Below are 20,926 nucleotides of genomic sequence, written 5' to 3'. Positions count from 1 at the left end.
TCATTTTCTTACAATAATGACTCTAAGAAAATTCCATTCTTTGTATTATTTTAATATTGAAATATTTCTTTAAGCTGACACAAATATCTCACGCATGTACAAACCATGTAACTTAGCATAATTATTACTTTAACAGTGTCATTACCACTGGTGAATCTTAATAAATAAATAAATAAATATTATATCGAGATTTACTTTTCATGTACATTACACAGTACTTCAGTACGCAGTCCGTACTGAATTGTTTTGTATTAGTTAAGCAGACAACGACCTAACTTAAAAAAGTTTGAAAAACTCATAAAATTGGTCGGATTCTTACACTCACCAGTCTTCGCTTGGGCTTGATGAGGGGTCGGTTCTGTCCGTTCATCTTGTAGTATAGTCCGCACGCGTTGCAAAGGTAGTGACCGGTGCCGTCGCGTCGCCAGAGTGGCGTGCTTGTCGCCCCGCAGTTGACGCACTCCCGACCCTCTGTGCACACAACAATTCTCTTTAACATATTATATCCTGTATACGATGGTTGCAAATAAGTGGAAAATAAATTCGAAAATTAAAAGATCTAATATTTGAAATGGATAAAACTATATTTCTAATAGAATTGGAATATTTAATGTGTACTCTAATGAAAATTTAGTACAATACATATTTTAAATGAAATAATTAATTTGTTAATTAAAGTGAATAAATAACAAAAACAATACATAAACCATTAATAAAATAATATGAGAAAGCGATTTAAAACTCTTGAATGGATGATTTACCTGTCTCCTGGCAGGCTGGGAAGACGAGAGAAAACACATTCAGAAACATTACCAATCAAATTTCACTATTTACTTAAACATGCAATAACACACGCTATTTAAATACTCTAACATGACCTACGGCTCATGTAGTTACAAACTGTATTGCAATTACTGAGAAAAATATAAAAATATTCAATTAACAAGGGAAAGCGAGTCAAGTTTCACTCGTGGAAAAATATCAAGATTTTTTTAACACGCAAGGAAAAACATGGTGAAAGTAACGTTGCTTATTACTTAAAGCGAATACCCTATAATTATTAAAAATGCTAACAAAGTCTCAAGCAGTACTTATTACCAACATTACAATAAATGTATCTAATGCGATTGAAATTTGAAATAAGAATCGAAATGAAATGAAAAATATAAACTACAAAGTCAAAAAAGATCTCTGTAATATTTTATAAATGCTACAATTAAAATTAGCATAATATTTATAGGAATACTTGATATATTTTTTTCGTACATAATACAAACAAAAAGCGAGTTCCTTAAAAAAAACATTGCACAAACAGTCGAGAGCGATTTACCAAACAGAGCGTTAAGGAACCATAAAGTATTACCAACATGCTAATTTTCACTATGTGTAATTGTATTATACGTACACAAGTTATAATTTCAAAGGCAAGCATTTCAACCGTAAAACGCATCCGCAGATCTATAAAAAGGCTTATTTTAATGGCGTATTTTATATCAATTGTTTTTCCTACAAAAGCAATAAATCTAATCTCGAATGTTGAACAAAATATTATTAGATACAAGTACTATCGTCATAGCATGCTCTATTTTTATTAAAATACATGCAATAGTTTGTTAATCAGCCCCAGACGAGTAGCCCTCCGGGAAAATAAGTGTGTCTTCAAGCAACTTTTTTATACTTTTACTCCTTAGGTATTAACATATTTACCAATTTTGCCGAGGTTAAATTATTATTGTTCAATAAAATTCGCTTATGAGTATGATCTATAATATAAGATAACTTTAAAAACTTAGGATGTTGTAATTTTTTTAACGCTAAATCAATTTCACATCGTTCCATTACTTACGGAGGATATTCATATAGAAAACAAGCCGCCCCTAATCTTTCTCTAAACTCGATTACCAAATCGATTATTTATCGAGATCGATTTAAAAACCCATTTAGTTCGTTCGCATCCTATCTTTAAAACGTGTTCACAGATTATAAATTGAAAATAGAAAAAATAATTCACAAACAAAGATGAATTGCGCGTTTTTTTAGACATTATTAAAAAAAACGTAAAACTTAAACGGAAGTGCGAATCATTATTTCGAACGCAACACGTTTATTGCTCTAGAGACGATATTGGCGTAGTTTATCGTTAGATATCTACGCGATGATAGTACGTAGGTATGATGCGATCATCAAAGTCCCCAGGCAGACGCTGCCGCGCACTGAATAAATAATGGTTCCCGCGCAGGAATCTAACAAGAAAGGTGAAAGTGGTCGAATATCGAATAGAAAAAACATCCCGACCGAGCTCAGAATGTTTCTCGAGCTTAAGGCAGTATGGCCATTTATCTTTTTTTATGTAAAACCAGATCACAACCGGCAATTAAATCGCCCGGACCTTATCGAAAACTTATTGCGATCGAACCGACAACTCACTTTTTGGGCTAACCCTTTATTTTTTGTACGTCGATAAAGCCTGTAATTTGTTCCGAGATTTCTAATAAATAAACACCAATAACGATTATTACGAAAAAATAACAGGATATTAAAAGCAACGTGAAGTTTTATGATAGTGTCTCTCGCACGGAGACCTATCAAATTCAATAGTAACATCTCCATTGATTTAAACATTTATGAAAGTCGGACTGGCCTTAGGCATTAGTGTTTAAATTTACAACCACCAGCTCTGCCGATATTAAATTCACCCGTATTATTAAAGATGGACATTTTTCTTTAATTCGTCGACAGCTAGGTTAGAGTTTGAGTCGCTGTAATCCGATTTTTCATCAAAGTTAACTCCTTTAAATTGTGAGAAATATTATTTCATTTCTGGTCTTGTTTTGACTATCGAATGATCTAACGCCGCTCGCTCACTGGACGTGATTCTGACGTGAAATAAAGATATCATTTAGTGGGCACGTAACGGTGCCTGTCCAGCTAGAGATAAACCTATCCTGAACGACTGCAGAAGTTTGAGCAAAAAATTCCAGTGTTTGTTCAAAATTAGAATGCGGCGCGCTCTTTATAGCCCGGAGTGACGCGCGGTCGTGACGCGGCGATGCTACGTGACCGCGATAAAAGATTTTCATCTGCCATATTTACGTAGCCGAGTGGGCGGTTTTTATTTTTCGAGAGCCTCCAAGAGAGCGCACTCCGGCCTCGAAGAGTGCGCACAAAGTTTTCACACGCCCCTCTCGCGCTGGGAAAATATCTCATGATATTAACCCTTTAGGACTGCTGACATCGCGACTAACGGATAAATCTAACCTCTCTGGAACTATCGATGCGTTCAATAAAAGAAGACAGAATGTTACTCCTGAATGAAATCTCGCCATAAAAACTGGAACATAGTCACGTATAACGCTTATACGAAGCGGGGTAATGTAATTTAAATGAAGGACTAATTTGCTCCCGTCTACCGTGACGCGCTCTCTCGGCGCATCGGCCCATCAACACGTAACGGTGAGGCTATTTTGCATACAAACCATTAAATTATTGCTTAAAACTTATTCTCTGTTGCGCCACAGAGGCTGTTATTACGCCTTAATTATAGGTCTCTATGCAAATAGAAAATTGTATTCACGACGATGATCTTTGGTACTTTTATTTGGTGTTTTTCGCCCAATAGATTAATTAATTTATTATTTTATTAAATATAAGCTATAATAAGGATGACATGCCTATGCGAAGCGGAGGAATAAAGTCATTTTTCACGGCGCCTGCACAGACCAATACTGCGGCGCTCATATTTGCATTGGTTATTATCATACGGTCAGATAATTACGTGTGACGGCACTGCAACGAGCGGTTGCATCGAACCCTGTATAATTACACACATCGGTGATATGACGCGAGCTTATTAAGACGGCTGATCGTGTCCGTGAGGAATATTTTGCTAGTTAAAGAAGCCGAACATTATATTTCTCTACAACATAGAATTTAATAATACATTAATTTAATATCTAAATAATATTGATGCTAAAATAATCGTTGTTTTAATCATATCTAGATAATAATAAAGGGTGTACGAACCCATTAATTACATAAATACAAAACACATTTAGCGGCCTGCAAGTACACTTTTATAATGAATTAATCACTGAAGTTCCGCCGAAGTCATATGCAAATTTCGAGTGTTGCATTGTATCCCACACTGTAGCGCTGTACAGACAGACCGTGACGGACCACTGTATTGTTACCTACCACATATTGTTAAGTACAAGAATATTTAACACAAAATATTCATTAGTAGCTCGTTTCCAAACAGCTATAAATCTCTTTGTACTCTTTAAGAACTATCAAAACAAGTAATTACATAGAATTTTATTTTGAGAGAAAAAACCCCTGTGCGAATAGTTTTATAAACCACAGCTTAAATATTGAATTTGAATATTTTTAGAGATTGAATATAGGTAATTTATATTTGTTTATATTTTCTTTACTGTATTTTTTCTAATCTAGTAAAATGCGCATGTACTAAAACATTAAAATTATGTATATATGACGCTATGTCTGAATATTTTATACACTTGAAATTGATATAAATTTCAACGATTGTTATAAAGTTTTGCTTCGGTCAATGTAAAATGTTAGCTATATTAGGAGTTGGCCTTTAAAATAAATAAAAATAAATTAAACATCAATAATATTATCTATGCGAAACAGTACGGAGATGATTTGTAAAATTATTACAGTATGATTCTAATATGAAAGAATTGCACTCAACAAAAATAATAACACACTAAGAGAGCCGTCCCGGCTTCATTCCTCTTAGCCGGCGGTCCGTGGCGTACAATCACACGACGGAAAATTCAATGTTGTTTTTTTATACAATTCTAATATTTACATCGACTACATAGAGATCATAATTACATGCATTATTTTTGTCAGTTGAACTTAACTTTTTTCGTGAAATGTATGACTCCGCTAATTGGTTGCGCAACTTTCTGCGAAACATCTTTGTTGCTGCAACACTACGTGAGTTGCATAGAAACAGTCGTTTTGTATTATAGTTTGGATAAAAACAGTCTATTATGAGTCATAAGACCTTTCGTTAAGGACTAGCTAGAGGTGCAACGGACTCGAGATACGATGCATTTGAATTATCGTTGAAACACTGGAATTGTAGTTTAAATTAAATGCCATTTAAGTGAACGTACCGAACGTATTGTTTTAGAAAGTACACAAAGAAACCATTTAGAAGTTTAAACTCGGTATTGGATCATTGTATTTGTCTTTAAAGTCTTCAATTAAATTTTATAAACTTGCATAGAACATGAGATGATTTCCTTTAATGTTCTAAATATTATGGATTGAAAGTTTGATTGATGTTGCGATGAACTAAAAAAGCAACTGTAAATGATTTTAACAACAACAAATGATATTAACAAAACAATTGTGATAGATTGAAAATTTTAATTTCTTCTAAAATCCGCTTGTTTTATTGCACTACAGCGAGGTCAGATCGGCAACAATGGAATGGGCTACATCCGGGCAGCCGCATTATCATAATATTGCTTCCACCAAAGAACATAAAACACAGAAATACCATCAGTTAGTTTACTATAATACTTTTTACATCATTATTATATTTTTGGTATTTGGTTTCCCTAGGCAATATACGTGATGCTATTTCTGTCAGCTTTCGTATTCTTTGATTATTACCAAGAATCCGACGCTATGTATAAATTTGGGCCTATGGCATCAATTTATGCGAAGTTAGTCCACTCAATATTTAGTTTTGTGGTGAAGGAATTTATCGAATAATAAAGAACTATCTCAAGTCAACAAATACTTATTTATAAAAAAAATACGAAATTAAACAGTATGATAATTACAAACGATTTTTATATTTTTATTAATGATCTGATTATCATCATATTTTATTTTACCAACATTATAATTGCATCAGTTTATGTATCTGGATGTGTATCTAGTCTATTATATCATGGAATATAATATGGGATATCTAGACACTATTGTTTAATTTAAAGAAAAAACTATGATTTAAATGTATGCCTAACGAAGCGGGCGGATTGCGTCTAGCGATTATTTATTATACAATTTACATAAAACAATACTTTGAAAATGGAAGCATCTGTTAAGTGATCATAAGTGTGGTTAACTATTTTAATTATGTAATAAATGTCATGTAATGTCAAATATAATCACTTTGATTATATTTGACATCCACATCGGCTCTGTTAGCAAATAAACATCCTGAATGAATATCGAACGAGGCTTTCGCAAATGTTTTCCTTGAACCTAGTTTTAGAGGTCGGGCGCGTTTACTCGGAATTCCTTAACACAAACATACCTCTTAATGAAGTTGAAATATGATAAACGAATTAAAAATATAAATATTTCAGTCTATTTATACTCATAGAAAAGATCATATATTCGGAAAGTTATGCTAAATCCATATAAACTCCAGTTTTTAACCGAAAGTGCTCTTCTTTTCTTATTATGTTTAATTTTTTGGGATACCTACATTCATAGATTGCTCTGCAAGAATATATATATATAAACCTCTTTAGACGCCAGTATAGGATGTCATGTATCTTGTGCGGATGAGATAAAACAAAATATTCCAAGAGCGCTGATCGAACCCGCAAGTGTTGCAGAGGGATCCGTTGAGTTACGGTCTAATAGATAATGTTAAGGCTACCAATAAATCCTCAATTCTTATTGTGAATACGTTTACTGAATAGCGAGTGTGACTTTAACTAACATTTTCCTTGAACCGAGATTTAGAGGTCGGACACGTTTACTCAGAACTACCGCAAAAGTTCAACATTACGAATGAATATCGAGTTAAAACAGTCATTAAAATCATATCAAGTAAAACTGTTAATTGAATATAAAAATAGTTCAAAATGAAGTTACATTCATTTAAAATCAATATCACAGCGGGGATCGGTACAATTATTTATTGTTCTTGTATTAACAAGTATACAATGTCATAAATATAACGAGGTGTTACACGTAGAATTAATGTTCGATCAAGATTCTATTCAGTAGCGTAAGAATACAGTTATAAATTACAAAAATTCATAAATGTTTATCAATTGCCTTTACAATTTAAAATATTCAAGTTTTTTTTTTTTAACAAATAGTGTCAAGAACGAGTTCGCTCTGGAACCGGTTGATAAGGCTTATTATATGAAATTATTATAAAGACCGTAATAATCATTTAGGTTAATATGAATAAATTTAACTCTAATAAAACTGTCTTCTAATATCTAAACCAGATTATTTAGAATGTCGGATATTATTTTGAGTAATTAGAGAGATTACTCATCTAAATATATATGTCGCACGTATTCGTTTGATTCCCTCTAAATGTTTTTGTTCATAATTATTGTAATTATAGTCTTGTACCAACGATACTATACAAAGTTCCACCTTAATCGAACGAATGATGTATGTATGCAGAGACTAAAAATAATATAATAAACGATTGTTTCAGAGACAACTAAAAATCAAAGATGGAAATATTGAGCTAGCTCGACACCGTCCGGCCTAATAACATTTCGGTTCAAACAGAAGCGAATATCATCCAAGTCCCTAACGAAGTACGCCATTAATATTCCATTGATATTGCCGATGTACCAGCGATCTATAAATCATCACATAATTCAATAAGAATTGCGATTTCCTCCACCGATATGAGCGGTATGATTATAATCGCGAGACGGCTTATTGACAACGCGGTTCCACTTTTTCTATCGTAATTAACGCCGTCTTTTTCACTACGAATCTAATTATCCATGAGAAACCCATTAACGAGATTAGATCCACGCCCGTGAGATCGGAACATGTTAATAAAAGTTGAAATTTCACAAATTATTGAATAACCATAATTGTGCTGAATTGAATGTTGCCAACATTAAAATGTAATGTAAATTAAAGTCTTTAATGAGAGACAATAAACGGCCGCTTTTTGTTCCCTACCATTGTCAATGGTTAACTATGAGAGTTATAATTACATATTTATGTATAAAATAAAGCGAACGTAATACAATTACTGTTGAGTAATTCTTAGTTATATGAATATTCGTCATATTATTGTGTTGGTTATTGCGAAAACTTGGTACAATTGTTGAGGTAACAATGGTCGCATTAAGAGCAGAGGTTAGTGGAACAATATTACGCGAATATAAGTTTTAATTGCATCTCCGAATTTGGTGTTTAATATGTACTAATACACACATACATAAGTACGTTTATTGTTCCAAGATAATTATAATGTTATTTAAATTAAATAATGCTCATTAACTCGCCATTTTTATACATACATATATTTAACACGTAATTATATATTTAGAATCCGTTTATAAAATTTAAAACACATCTCTAGAAGCTGTTGAATAATTTTGTAAATGTGAATTGTGTGAAAGGAATCGTAACGTATATTTATTATTGATTGTTTTTAATTTAAATAATAATTTCAATGAAAAAAATATTAATTATATCGTTTCAGTAAAACGTAGGTAATTAATATGTAATGTCGAGTTACAGTGAGTTAATCTTACTTATTTAAATATAAAGCAAACAAAGATGAGTCGACGATTTCATAAAAAGTTAATTCAGTAGATTGTCTTGAAAATTAAATAAAAATCCCTTTATCCGTTAAAACTCACGTAAAAACAATAGCTCTACAATTAGGTAATGGGAAACTGACGAACTCGACTCTCAGAAAATAATCAGCGTGTTAACAACGATAGTTTTATCATTGTACAACATTAGGGTTTTTTTGTATAATTGAAAGGCAGGCAGGCTGGTTCAACATTGGCATTAGCACTGTGAGAAATGTAACAATTCCTCATACTCACCCTTCAAACCGGAACACAGAAATGCAAAGTGATGTGATGGTAGAATTCATTATGAGAAGGTTGTATCTTTGCGATAAGGTATTGTACCTTATCACAAATTATTTACATAAATATATAACGATGTTTAATATATTTTTAAATCGTTTATAACCAAAAGCGATATATTCCTACTTGATTATTTAGGTTTATAATATACAAAATACATACACTTATATGGGTTACGTTTTATAAATATCTTAAAACGATATTAAAATTATAAAATCGCAAATTATACCTAATTATGATAAAAATTGTTTTGAATATAATTTTAACTAAATTTGATATTTTCATATTTTTAATTAAAATAATATTTTGCATATAAACAATGCAATAAATTGCATGTAAATGTAAAAAGCGTCCGGATTTAAAACGGTATATTTCGTCAGTACATTATTCATATCTGAATTAATTAACGTGACTGCGTTTTGAATTTATTATTTACACAGACAGTTAAGGTCTCAAGCTAGGTCATAACTTTTCAAACTAAACAGCGAAACTCACCTACCGGAGTAATATGTATGTATGTCAAACCTAAATGTTCGGATTAAAATAATTATAAGTTCAATCTGTCTCAATTTAATACTTTATGTTCAACGTAATTAGATATTAGGTTAATGTATATATAATGTTAGTAACCTCCACCGATTTAGTTGTTAAACCAAGCGTTAATCTCGTGACACCAACAAGAAACCACCGTGATGTACAAAAAACCGTGTAACCATCCCCAGTGCAACCACGCTTATCAGACCACATCATTGCCACAAATAGTAATCGAATAGAAATTAACTTTAAGTGTATACCGTCGAATTAATCATGGCGCCCGATGCGACACAGCAATGAAATTCTAATTATAGCTACTTTAGCGCCCACCATCTCGTTACCGTCCGAACGAACAGACCAATTATATTATTTGATTTCACTGATTAGCAACTACGGATTTGGAAAGCAGTATTTAGATTTAATCGAAATGAAAATTCACCCAAAGAAGAAAATCAGCGATATCATTAGTTCATTTGGAGTCATCGTTAGGTGGTTGTTTATATATTTTAGTAATCTCGTCATACCGTATGTGATCGGATAAGCGTGAGGACATGAATGTGAGTGCGAGCGAGGGCAGTGCAGTGCTTTCGGTCCGCGCGGACTCACCGGCGCTAGTTCGCGTCTTGTTCGGTCGCGGTTTACTCTGCTGCTGCCCGCTATAACCCTTCCCCTGGTAGTTGTAGTAGTCGCCGGCGGCGGCATTGTATTGCGTGTTGTATTCCCCAGAGGGCTGACTCTCCTGGGGACACGAGTCCGGCTGCGCACCTTCACGTTGCTTGGAGGGCGGTGCGCCCATCATAGGCTTGACGTCACCGCAGAGCGGCAGCTCCTGCTGCTGCTGCATGAAAGCGACGCTCATCGCCGTGGCGTGCGCGACGGCCGCTTGGTAATCTTGCTGACCGAGCGCTGCCGCGGCGACGGAGTCGGGCGTGGAGTCTTTCGGTGGCGTGGGAGGGAATGAGAACAGGGGATGGGGATGTGGGTGCTGCGCTGGGGAGAGAGGCTTGTCGGCGGGCGCGCTATCCTGTTGGAAGCCGCCGCCCCAAGCTCCGCTGCCCAGGGCTTTGGAGTCTAGCCAGGGATGAAGCGGTGTGTGAAAGTGTGGCCTGCACACCTGCCCGCTGCCGCCGCTTAGCGTTCGACCTGAACAAAAAAATATAATAAATTACAAAACCGCAGATATATTTTGAATATACCATACTTAGTGATAATAAATACCTAACAATAAATAAATGTATATTTAACTATAATTAATAAACATCTTATGGTAAAATATAAGGTCTGTTACTGTCCAATTGCTAAGCTCAGTCCTATAAAAACTTTTAGATTTAATGAAATCAATAGTTTTATAAAATATTAGTATTTCCAAAAGCTAGCTGCCCTAAACTATTTAAGCACAGCTGACAAAGATCGACCGATAGCCGAGTCATTGTCCGAACTAACCATCATTAGGGCGGACAATTTGGAGGCGTTACGACCCGCCCGTGATACCGAAATTAATATCATTTGAACTCAACAACTCTTTCACACGACATCTCTATTCTTTAAAATTAACATGACCATGAATGTTCTAAGCTTTAATGCGTATTTGATAAACAAATAACCTCTATAATAGCGTTGTGGTCGCGTTGGTTGCGCGCGAGAACAAAGGCGGGCCATTCCGAAATATTACAAAAGTCGTGTCACAACAACGGCCAATTAAAATAGTGGGCCAACTGGAAATTTCATTAATTAAATACTCAGCGTCTGTACACAGCCGTGATTAGTTTCGTATCATATGTACTTATTTATATAATGAGGAAAGCAAATTATAATTAACTTATTATATGCGTTATGATTTCTAAAAGACAACCACAACAAAGTTGGTACTTTAGATTATTCTCATGTTTTAACAGAACTGTTACTATTGTCTTCAAACAAAAATAATATTAATTATACAAACGATTGAGATATCATTCTGCATTAAATATCCAGTACATAAAACTAAACGGAAAAGTTTAAAAAAGCAAAATAAACGCGTCAATATATATCTAAGTTTAAATAAAACACGTATACGAAATCACCCTATTCAATTTATTCAGAAATTTATATTTAACATTGAACGCAAACATATGTACAATGCAAGGGCAATGATAATTGTGCGATTGAAACTCGTGGATTGGTGGATCTACACGGGGGGACCATCCCTTGTCTATACCCTTATAAAATAAAACAGGGTAAGAACTGTACTCTATGGTCTGCCTGCGGCGCACTGCGGGTAACTAATAGTCGGTTCATATCGAAACCTATGTTTATTTCATATCGATATAAATCTATAGATAATACATTGTATTTTTCTTACAAAGTTGCGAAGTGCATAGTTGGTATGTTATTTCTGTATTCGATTATTTTATGTAATACTTATTTATAACAAAAAATATTGCTTGAAAGCATTGGTAAAGCTACCTATAATTACGCATTGAAAAATGAATCAATTTCGTTAAACAATTTAAAACTTTATTTTATATGGCATAATCATGACGTCAATTTTCTATTCTATTTTCAAATCCTAGAAAAAGTTTTAACTAAACACAGACAGATATAAAATTTGACTCAATCGTACAAATTAAGTAGAACTGTGTTATTGCCGATACAAATTAATTATATAAATTTATTCTTAATTGGCCTCGATTCCTTATCTTAACAACATTTCTTATCTATAATTTAGTTTCCTAAATTTATTTAAACATGACAATAACGCCTTGACCTTACAAAAAAAGTAAAAGAAACCAACGCATATCGTATTACTTTAATATTTTACTAAACAAAACGAAAAATAGAGTAAAAAAATGACAAAATACATCAATTTGTAAGGCCATCATTTTATAATAATAAATTTATATTTTTATTTTGTTATGATTAAAATTACACTAACAATGGAGGCTTTAGGTGACCCGTTAAAACTCAACAATTATACATAATATAAATTATGCCAAAACTGACGCATCGAAATAAATATAAGAATTACTATATATGTGTGCATAAAATAAACAAATAACGGTGACTAACTACAACATCAAGTCAACAATGTCGATTAAATGGAAATCGTGTCCTTTTTTAAGGCCCAACACCGATTTGTTGATGTTATAAACTATCTGCTTAATAAAACTGGGTCTTACGTGCCTCGTTTGCAACGATCTGCCCGCATCGAGTAGATCCAGGTGCTGATCGTAGCGAGAGATTACCAGAGATTCTTATCAAAGCGCCCGTAGTCGAAAAAAAAAGTGAATTTAGTATTGCTCGTCGAAATATTAATTAGTTCTTGTAGTTGTCATCTTAAAGGCTATAGATTTATTCGCCCTTTTCTTTTACACTAGGGATTTAATGAAATATATATTTTAAATAATAATATCGATTAAGAAGCAAATTAAAGATGTACCTATATTTAAATTATACCTACACATAAGGACTTCATGTTAAATTTAATAAAAAACCAAAACGTAATAATAAGTAAACATACGATAATATTCAGTAGTTTCTTTAAATCTTTGTAATGTTTAGTATATTGTTCGTCATTACAGCAAACACGAAATAAAACAATAATCAGTCGCCAGCGTCACATTAAGCCGAGTACACACACAACGTTTTGACAGCGTCCACGACACCGGCAGCCACCCCTCGTTCACAATGCCACCAGCGATGGCAACCCGATAACGTATGAATAATTCCTGTTATCGCACCATCTCGCCCCATACCATGATGACAAAATCGGCAAACGATGCGACTCTATAATATGTTACTCGAACAAAACATAGAATTGGAATTGTTCGTGCGCGTATCATGGTACGGGGACTGCCGACGCTTTTTATTCATTAGATCAGCTAGTTTCGACCATTGTGTCGGATATTTGTGCTAAGCCTTGATTGTTTGGGGATTTTGCAGCAGATTTAATTATTATTTTCATTTAATAATAAATAATATCATATCCGTTGAACATATTTTCGTTTAAGTACATGGAATTATTTTAACATATTTATCTAAACATAGGTTCAAATTTTCAAATAACATAATACAATACGATAACTAAATAAGTTAGACATACATTCAGAAATTATCGATATGATATTATTTTATAATTATCGATAAAATTTTAATGTATTTTGAAGATGTTTAACCATGGTGGTTAATGTAATCACTTTTAATAAAACAGTGACCAGTGAATTTAATTAAAGTAAATAATAAATTAAATCATAAACCAATCATAGCAAATTCTCACAGCCGGCAAACAAAACACCGGAATTGAACCCCAACCCCTGCCCCCATGTACCCCCGGCAGATGCAGCCCGAGATCTTATCATCACGTCGCGCCACAGGGCACTGAAAGTGTTGTTCAAATTGACGGTAAGTTTATTCTGTAACGGTTTTTGTGAGACCCCTTTTAAATAATCACAGCCTTAATACTACCGAAAATGTTAATTTGCAACTGTTTTTTTTTAATGTGCATAAAACAATGTTGCTAAAGATATAATAATACTTTTTCTTGGTTTACACGTTCAAATTTAAAAAATAAAAAAAATAGTATAGACGTTCAATACCAATTCCGCTATTAGTAAGTTAAGCAGCTTAAAATATTTAATAAAAAACAACAATTAAGCGTATTAAATTATTTTACTTTATATGCAACGAAGCATTCTGGCTCAACGATGTCATTTAATAATAATTTAATGAGTAAATTATTTTAAAAAGCATTAAAATTAAATCAAATAACGAAAATCAAAGAGTATTTATTTTTTATAACCTAATATTATACATCGACGACGTAATCCATATTGACCCAAATAAATATTTAATAACGTTTCACAAATCATTGACCGCTAATACTACTTAGGTACTTATATTCGTATTACATAAGTTTTTGACAAAAAGCATAACCAACTTGAAAAAATCTTCACTAACTTGATGTCAATAGTATAGAATATGTCTAATAAGTAAAATAACGAGAAAATTTAATTTATCTAAATTTATCATTTAATAAAAATGAATTCTTTAAAAATGCATTGGTTTCTTGGTTTCTCAATTATTATTATATTTTAAGGCGTGGTCTGACAGCCAGCCCTTCTTATATGCTCCTTCGCACTGGGAAACGCACCCTATTCACCTTAATACACACGCGAGTAGGTAGGTACCCAAGTTCTACATAATATCAGTTCTATGTACCTATTTTTTAATTGTCAATGAATTGCATGTTGTTTTCTCTTAAATACGGCATAAAAATGATATTCGTTGCGTCTTAATTAAACACAATATAACGTTATTCGTATATCCTGACATTTATTTTATGCCATTTTAATATTAAGTAGATTAAATGATCTCGGCAACGAGAGAAACACAGGAACAGCGTAATCTTTATTTATGAATAATTAAAATTAATGTCATTAGTCTTACAGACTAAATAAAATGTATCAAGTGTAGAAATAGTGTATCGTGAGAAAGTTCCCAGCGAGCGTCAAGGCCATCCGGGCAGCGTCGTCCAGTCTGCTGCGGTTTATTTGCACGGCCGCGGCCGCATCCGAATGCGGAGTGCGTGCTGGCGCGTGTGTCGCCGGCTTAACCGCCAACACGCATGCCAACTTATCCCTTCGAGTTATTGTCTTTAGTAGTGTTATCCTTTGTTCCAGCACCAGATCATTATGTACTTCGTCATCGGCGATCCCGTGACCCTTATGCCGTGCGTTGTAAACGCTACAATTCCCCGACATGCGTCTCTTGTGAAATGTCCGACGTGTTAGCGAATGATAAATGTAGGCGTCAGTATCGCGTATCGGATCTCGCCGTTCGCACGCCGAATTAATTTTAATTTATTGATCGTCGTATCGACGCCAAGTATTTTAGGTACCTACTAAGGCAGGCCAGCGGTCGCTTGTTTAATGACTATTAACAACAATGTGTATAAAAAGTTAAAGTAACTCATACTAATTTAATTAAAGTAGGAAATTGAAAAAAATCCTGATGACACACATGAGTTACACGACACACGTGAAAAAGTAGATGTCGAAGTCGCGAAACGTGAAAAACAAACTTTGTAGCGATAGAAACAAATAATTTATTGAAATATATTCATTAATATCGTGAGAATTATGCAGTTTTAAACCTCGACGTGATATTCGACTCGACATGATACAAGTCATTTTAAATTTATTTGCCTTTGACGCTTCTGATAAGTTTATCTTAAAATTGAAAAAGCTTTCGGAATGTATTATTTTAACATATGTTAGTCTAACATAATCTTCAGATTACTATCATCTATCTATCAAATTTACATACAGCGAGGTTAAACATGTATCGACAAGCATGACATTATTATACTTTTAAAATAAATTAACGTTAATTTTTTATCTATACTTTCAACACGTCTAATGGCTTCATTAACATCCGCTGATAAATTGAAAAAGCATAAGCATGTAACTATATATTGATAGATATAATTGACGTTAATATTACAAACAATAACAATTTCAATAAAAAAACTACCTATATGAATTCAAACAAATACCGACGTTTTATGTAAAATAAGAATATTACATTTACATAAAACATTTCATTGATTCTAAACCAATTAAAAATTCTACGAAAATAATTTTAAATATAAATAAATAAGTGTTTATTACACAATGAAAACGTTAATTTAATCCGCTATAAAAAAGGATTATAATTAATTTAATGTATTATTGTTTAACGAAGAATTCAAAGTGAAACAATGCCAGTCTTACTTTGATTATTTTTAATACTTATTATACTTTAGGTAAAGTACCTTAAATAAGTCATGCATGCACATTGGATCATTACTTAGGTGCGACGTGCCAGTAATCCACTGTTTAGTTTTTGCTTAACGTGTTGTTTAAGCATAAATAAATAGAATTAAAGAATTTAATGGATGCAAATATCGCCTCTATTGCGAAGTCGCAAATGTCAACGTCGTGAAACAAGCTTTGAAACACTTTTCATGTTTGCAAGTGCTTTAGTCGTATGTTTAGGTACAGGCAGACTATTGTAAGCGCTTCTAAGTTACGCCACACATGTAGTTGATATCATTTACATTTATGTAACCATTATGCGCCGATTCAATACAAAGTATCCTTCTAATTCTTATAAGTGTTGTACTTGTACACCCAAAAAATGTTTTACGAGCTCAGCACTCGCGTTCCGAATGGTAAATCGTTCAGCCGGGCGGTCACCTCACGTTACGTTTTGATTGGATTATAATGCTATTATATTACGATTCTTATTATTACGGTTGGCTACCGTGGCGTGTGACAGGCGACGTCGGGAATAACAACTAGTGACGGTGAGCGGAAGAACGTTCGCCCGAACGACAAGCCTCGCGTCGATCGATTCGAACTTGAGCCCGCTTAATATCCGGGTTCAATTTTACTAGTCGATATTCCGTTTGACGAATTCGCTGCGTGGAGAAGTTTTAATTAGGCTCTATGAAATCATCGATTTATTCCATTACGTAACCATGTAATGTGTTTAGATAAGGCGTCCGTTTCTTTAATTGTAAATTTGGCGACTGGTTTACTTAGACTCATTATGTAATATAAAGCGTCAATTTTCGAATTGATAATGTGGAGTGTCAGTCTTCAAAAACGACAGGAGCCGTTAAGCCGAATCGGATTATGCCGAATATAGATTCGAGTCGTCGTGGGTGTCTCGTAGTGATTTATAGCCCCGTATCGAAGCTATAAAGTTCCTCTACACATAACGCGTTGCTGTTAATAAAGATGAATTGTGAAACGCTTAAAACAGCGGGCAACTGATCAACCGACGATTGTTTTGTGAATTAATACGGGGAAACTGGTTTTTAATAGACGCTACGTCGCATTCGCCGTCTTTTTATTACCTTATTAGATATCTGAACTTTATGATGATAAAATCGTATCAACTATTACTAGCCTATCGAAAGATTGATACTTTGGTAAAATATCATGTTACTCCTAATTTATGGTGCATACATTTTGGTACTGTTACTTTTTACTTGTTATATTAAAATAGATAGTTTCTGTAACAATTTCTTCTCAGTTGCAACAGCGGTGGCGAGCATTTCTTTGCATACAGGACATGTAATTTTAAGTGCACGCGCCCTGCATACGCAATGCGTCGTTGCCCGTTGGTACCCGGGGTGGGTACATTGTATTTTTATTTTCTTACGAACCCATCACTTCTCATTAAGTGGCGTTTGGAGAATAACTTAACATCGCTAATGTCCGGACACGAATTTTATTGTTATTGCATTTTAATAAATTTCATTGTTCGAAGACTTGTCAATGGTTCTCTTTCATTTCCGACTAAGGAAGGAAGTAGCATCTTGTAGTTCTGTTTATTGGGAAGATTTGGACATTCCTTGAATAAAAACTTACTGTAACTCTACTTACTACAAACATGTCAAATCTTATCTCAATTTATTGCTCAAAAACAAATCAACAACACGAATTTGTAACGTACCTACACGTTACTCTATGAACAATACTCGGATTCTAAACAATTCAAAATATTATCATAAAGAAACATTACTATTGCATTACGTTCGTTGTATAAATAAATAACTATAGAAAGGAACTAAACTCAATATCAATGAGCAATCGAGCAATGGAGCAATGAAATGTTTCATTTTCGGATCAAAGTTCGGCGGTTTAACTTTGGACAGAGTTCATAGATCCGTAAAAGTATCTCATAGCGACCGCGACCACAGCATCGGATATGTCACGGTACACTTGTGATTCACTTGATCAAACACACCGACGCTTTGCGATGCCGGCGGCGTACGCGCAGCCTAGAAAATTTCCACTACACTTGACTCGACAGTTAAGTACGGAATGGACTAGTTAATTGTTAATATTAATTCGATCCCCTGCAAATACGGTTCACGTTAAATTTATTATTTATATTCGCAGCGACAGCGAAGGATATTTTATACGCTTTTTGCATTGACTACGATTTATACATCTCAGTATTACACACAAGACGTGCGCATAGACAGTTATACAGAAGGCAGTAATAAACATCTTTATACATATGTGTTACAAGGATAAAAAGGATAAATAACAGAATTTCAATGTATTTGTATTTAATATTTACGATGTATTCTATGAAAACATTATTAAGTTTAATATAAAATATTACTATAAAGGGCTTTGTATATTAACATCGTAAGCGGTAAATAATTCAGCGGCACTTAGCGGCCTAACTCATAGCACATTTGAGTTATGACAATAGCCCTCTGACGTACAGCAGCTACGGCCGAGACACGACATGAGCAGAATATGAGTTGCCGTAATCATTTCAATAATTAATATCCGCGCGCTCACGATGTCTACCATTAAACGTGATCTAAGCTCTCGGCTTTTCAACGTGGAATCAGGTAAATTGTTTTACGATAGGATTTATAGGGTTATACGAATAGCGAAATTACGTAGCTGGCTAACGTCTGGGTCTCTCTGACCCCACAATCTTGACAATGGTCGGGTGAGAGACCGAGTGTTCCAATAATAATGCCTATAATGACGGCGCCGGCCGGCAGCCATGGCAGCTTACATAACCGCGTGACTTGCGCATTACGGTATCGGGAGAAAAATACAAGTACGCACAGGGACGGAATTACAACTATTCTATGTAATACTATTCATTAATACAACACACAGATACAGAACACATTATAATGTATTTGTTAAATTATGTTTCACTGGAATTGCTATTTTATAATCATTACAAACGGAGCAGGCGACTGCTACATATTTATTGGTATGAACGTAGGTAGTTAGTGAAAGGAGCGTGTGACTTTTGATGGACTTTCGAAACAAACATAGTTGATGTTTGTTTACTCAATTACGTTGACATCTTCATGCTCAATTTATATATTTACATGTAAAATTGCAAAATTTTTACTGATTAACGTATGGAAAATTATCTGTGACCGAGTTACATACTTCAAACAAGACAAATCAAATTATCACGTGAAAATAAACAGTACTTTTAATAGATTTTATTGTTATTAAGTTCGCCCCTGTGCGTACGGTGTCTTACCCGCTCGTTGATCGTCAACAACCTATAACTTAATCCGGTATCGACTTGAGCAGGTTTACCGAGCTCCAAACTATTAACCGACCTCAAATAATCAATATTTGATTTGAATATAGGTTATATTTTAATATAATTACATCGTATATCAATACAAAACAGTTTTATAGCTATTAAGGATATGTAATATTGGTTGCAAGAAATAGAAATACCTATATTACAACGGATAATTTCATAGTGAGGTTAGACCGACTATTTTTAATAAATGCATATATGTATTGAGGAAATTCTTGTAAATATTATTAATTAAATGTAAATGATTAAATATCAAGAAGTGACGTCATGTCAGGTGTCGTGCGTTAGATTTTAATTCACAAAAGTAAAGTAAAATATAAAATAAAATTTATGAGGGGCCTATATTTTCGTCCAAGCAAAGTTGACTTTTACGTCCGGATCAATCTCTTATGTACATTTGGCCAGATGAAAATATTAAAGACTTCTAGTGATTAAGACGTTAATTATAAATAAGATTATTACTCAAAAGTCGTACAGCTCACCTGGCAACAAATTTAAATCTTTAATTATAAAATCGATACTGTTAATAAAGATATATCGTGACATCGATAATCGAGTTAAATACACTTATAAAAATTAATAATTAATAGCTCGGTATGATATATTAAATACTGTTAAAATGTAATGTGGCAAGAGAATTCGCTAATGTATCTATATCAGCGATCATAGCTAATAAATCAGTCTTACGACTTACTCGCGGACATAAAGCGGACATTATAATCAATGTTGCCATGCGCTGACAGGTTGTAGCAATCGTCACCTGTGACGTGGTGCCAACACTAGCATTGCATGTACAGTCAGCGGCAAAACTGTTATAACATTACTAAGATTACGTAACGAAAGGGCATCATATCTATATTATATCAAATTTATTCGTTTTACTATTTATGTTTGTAAATATACAACCAAACGACTGTAACAAGTTCTATTGTAATGAGAAACCAGAAAGCCTTATCTATTATTTTATCATAGATGACTTTATAGAATAAAAATTTACTTTGATTTCAGCGACATATACGATAACAGTTCCTATATTATCACAATAATCAAAACTACGTAAACATTTATAAGAACTAATGCTTTTTAAAGAACACAAAAATACTCTTCTTAGAATAAAATATATCGTTTGAAAACTAATTTAAAAGATTTGTATATAAAAATAAGTTTATCAAAATTGTAATTGTTTTATCATTGTGATGTTTATGAACATTTGGTAATGCTTAATAGTTATTAAGTATTTTAGATAAATTAATATATTTATAAGTATGTTAGTAGAATTTACAAAAGTGTTACAATTTATTTGAATAATTCTAGACACTTATCTATCAATGTTACATAACACTGTTAAAAATTAGACCATGTCACGACGTATGTCAGCTAAATATAATGTGTCA

General features: G+C 33.4%; 1 protein-coding gene across 3 annotated transcripts in view; it reads right to left on the bottom strand.

Annotated features, from left to right (window-relative positions):
- The window catches only part of LOC113393260 (GATA-binding factor C-like), an 84,239-nt gene that overhangs the window by 43,025 nt on the left and 20,288 nt on the right, over positions 1-20,926 (bottom strand). For 2 of the 3 annotated variants that reach the window (XM_026630050.2, XM_026630051.2), the window contains 2 exons: positions 10,011-10,547; positions 320-471 (listed from right to left, as the gene is read on the bottom strand). In XM_026630050.2, the coding sequence (XP_026485835.1) occupies positions 320-471; positions 10,011-10,547 (689 nt within the window). The remainder of the gene's footprint in view (positions 1-319; positions 472-10,010; positions 10,548-20,926) is intronic. The other variant, XM_026630052.2, reaches the window with a different exon arrangement.

The sequence above is a fragment of the Vanessa tameamea genome, chromosome 6 (genome assembly GCF_037043105.1).
Source record: "Vanessa tameamea isolate UH-Manoa-2023 chromosome 6, ilVanTame1 primary haplotype, whole genome shotgun sequence".
Lineage (NCBI taxonomy): Eukaryota > Metazoa > Arthropoda > Insecta > Lepidoptera > Nymphalidae > Vanessa > Vanessa tameamea.
Note: the sequence above shows the minus strand (reverse complement) of the source record. Positions and strands in the feature narration are given on the sequence as shown.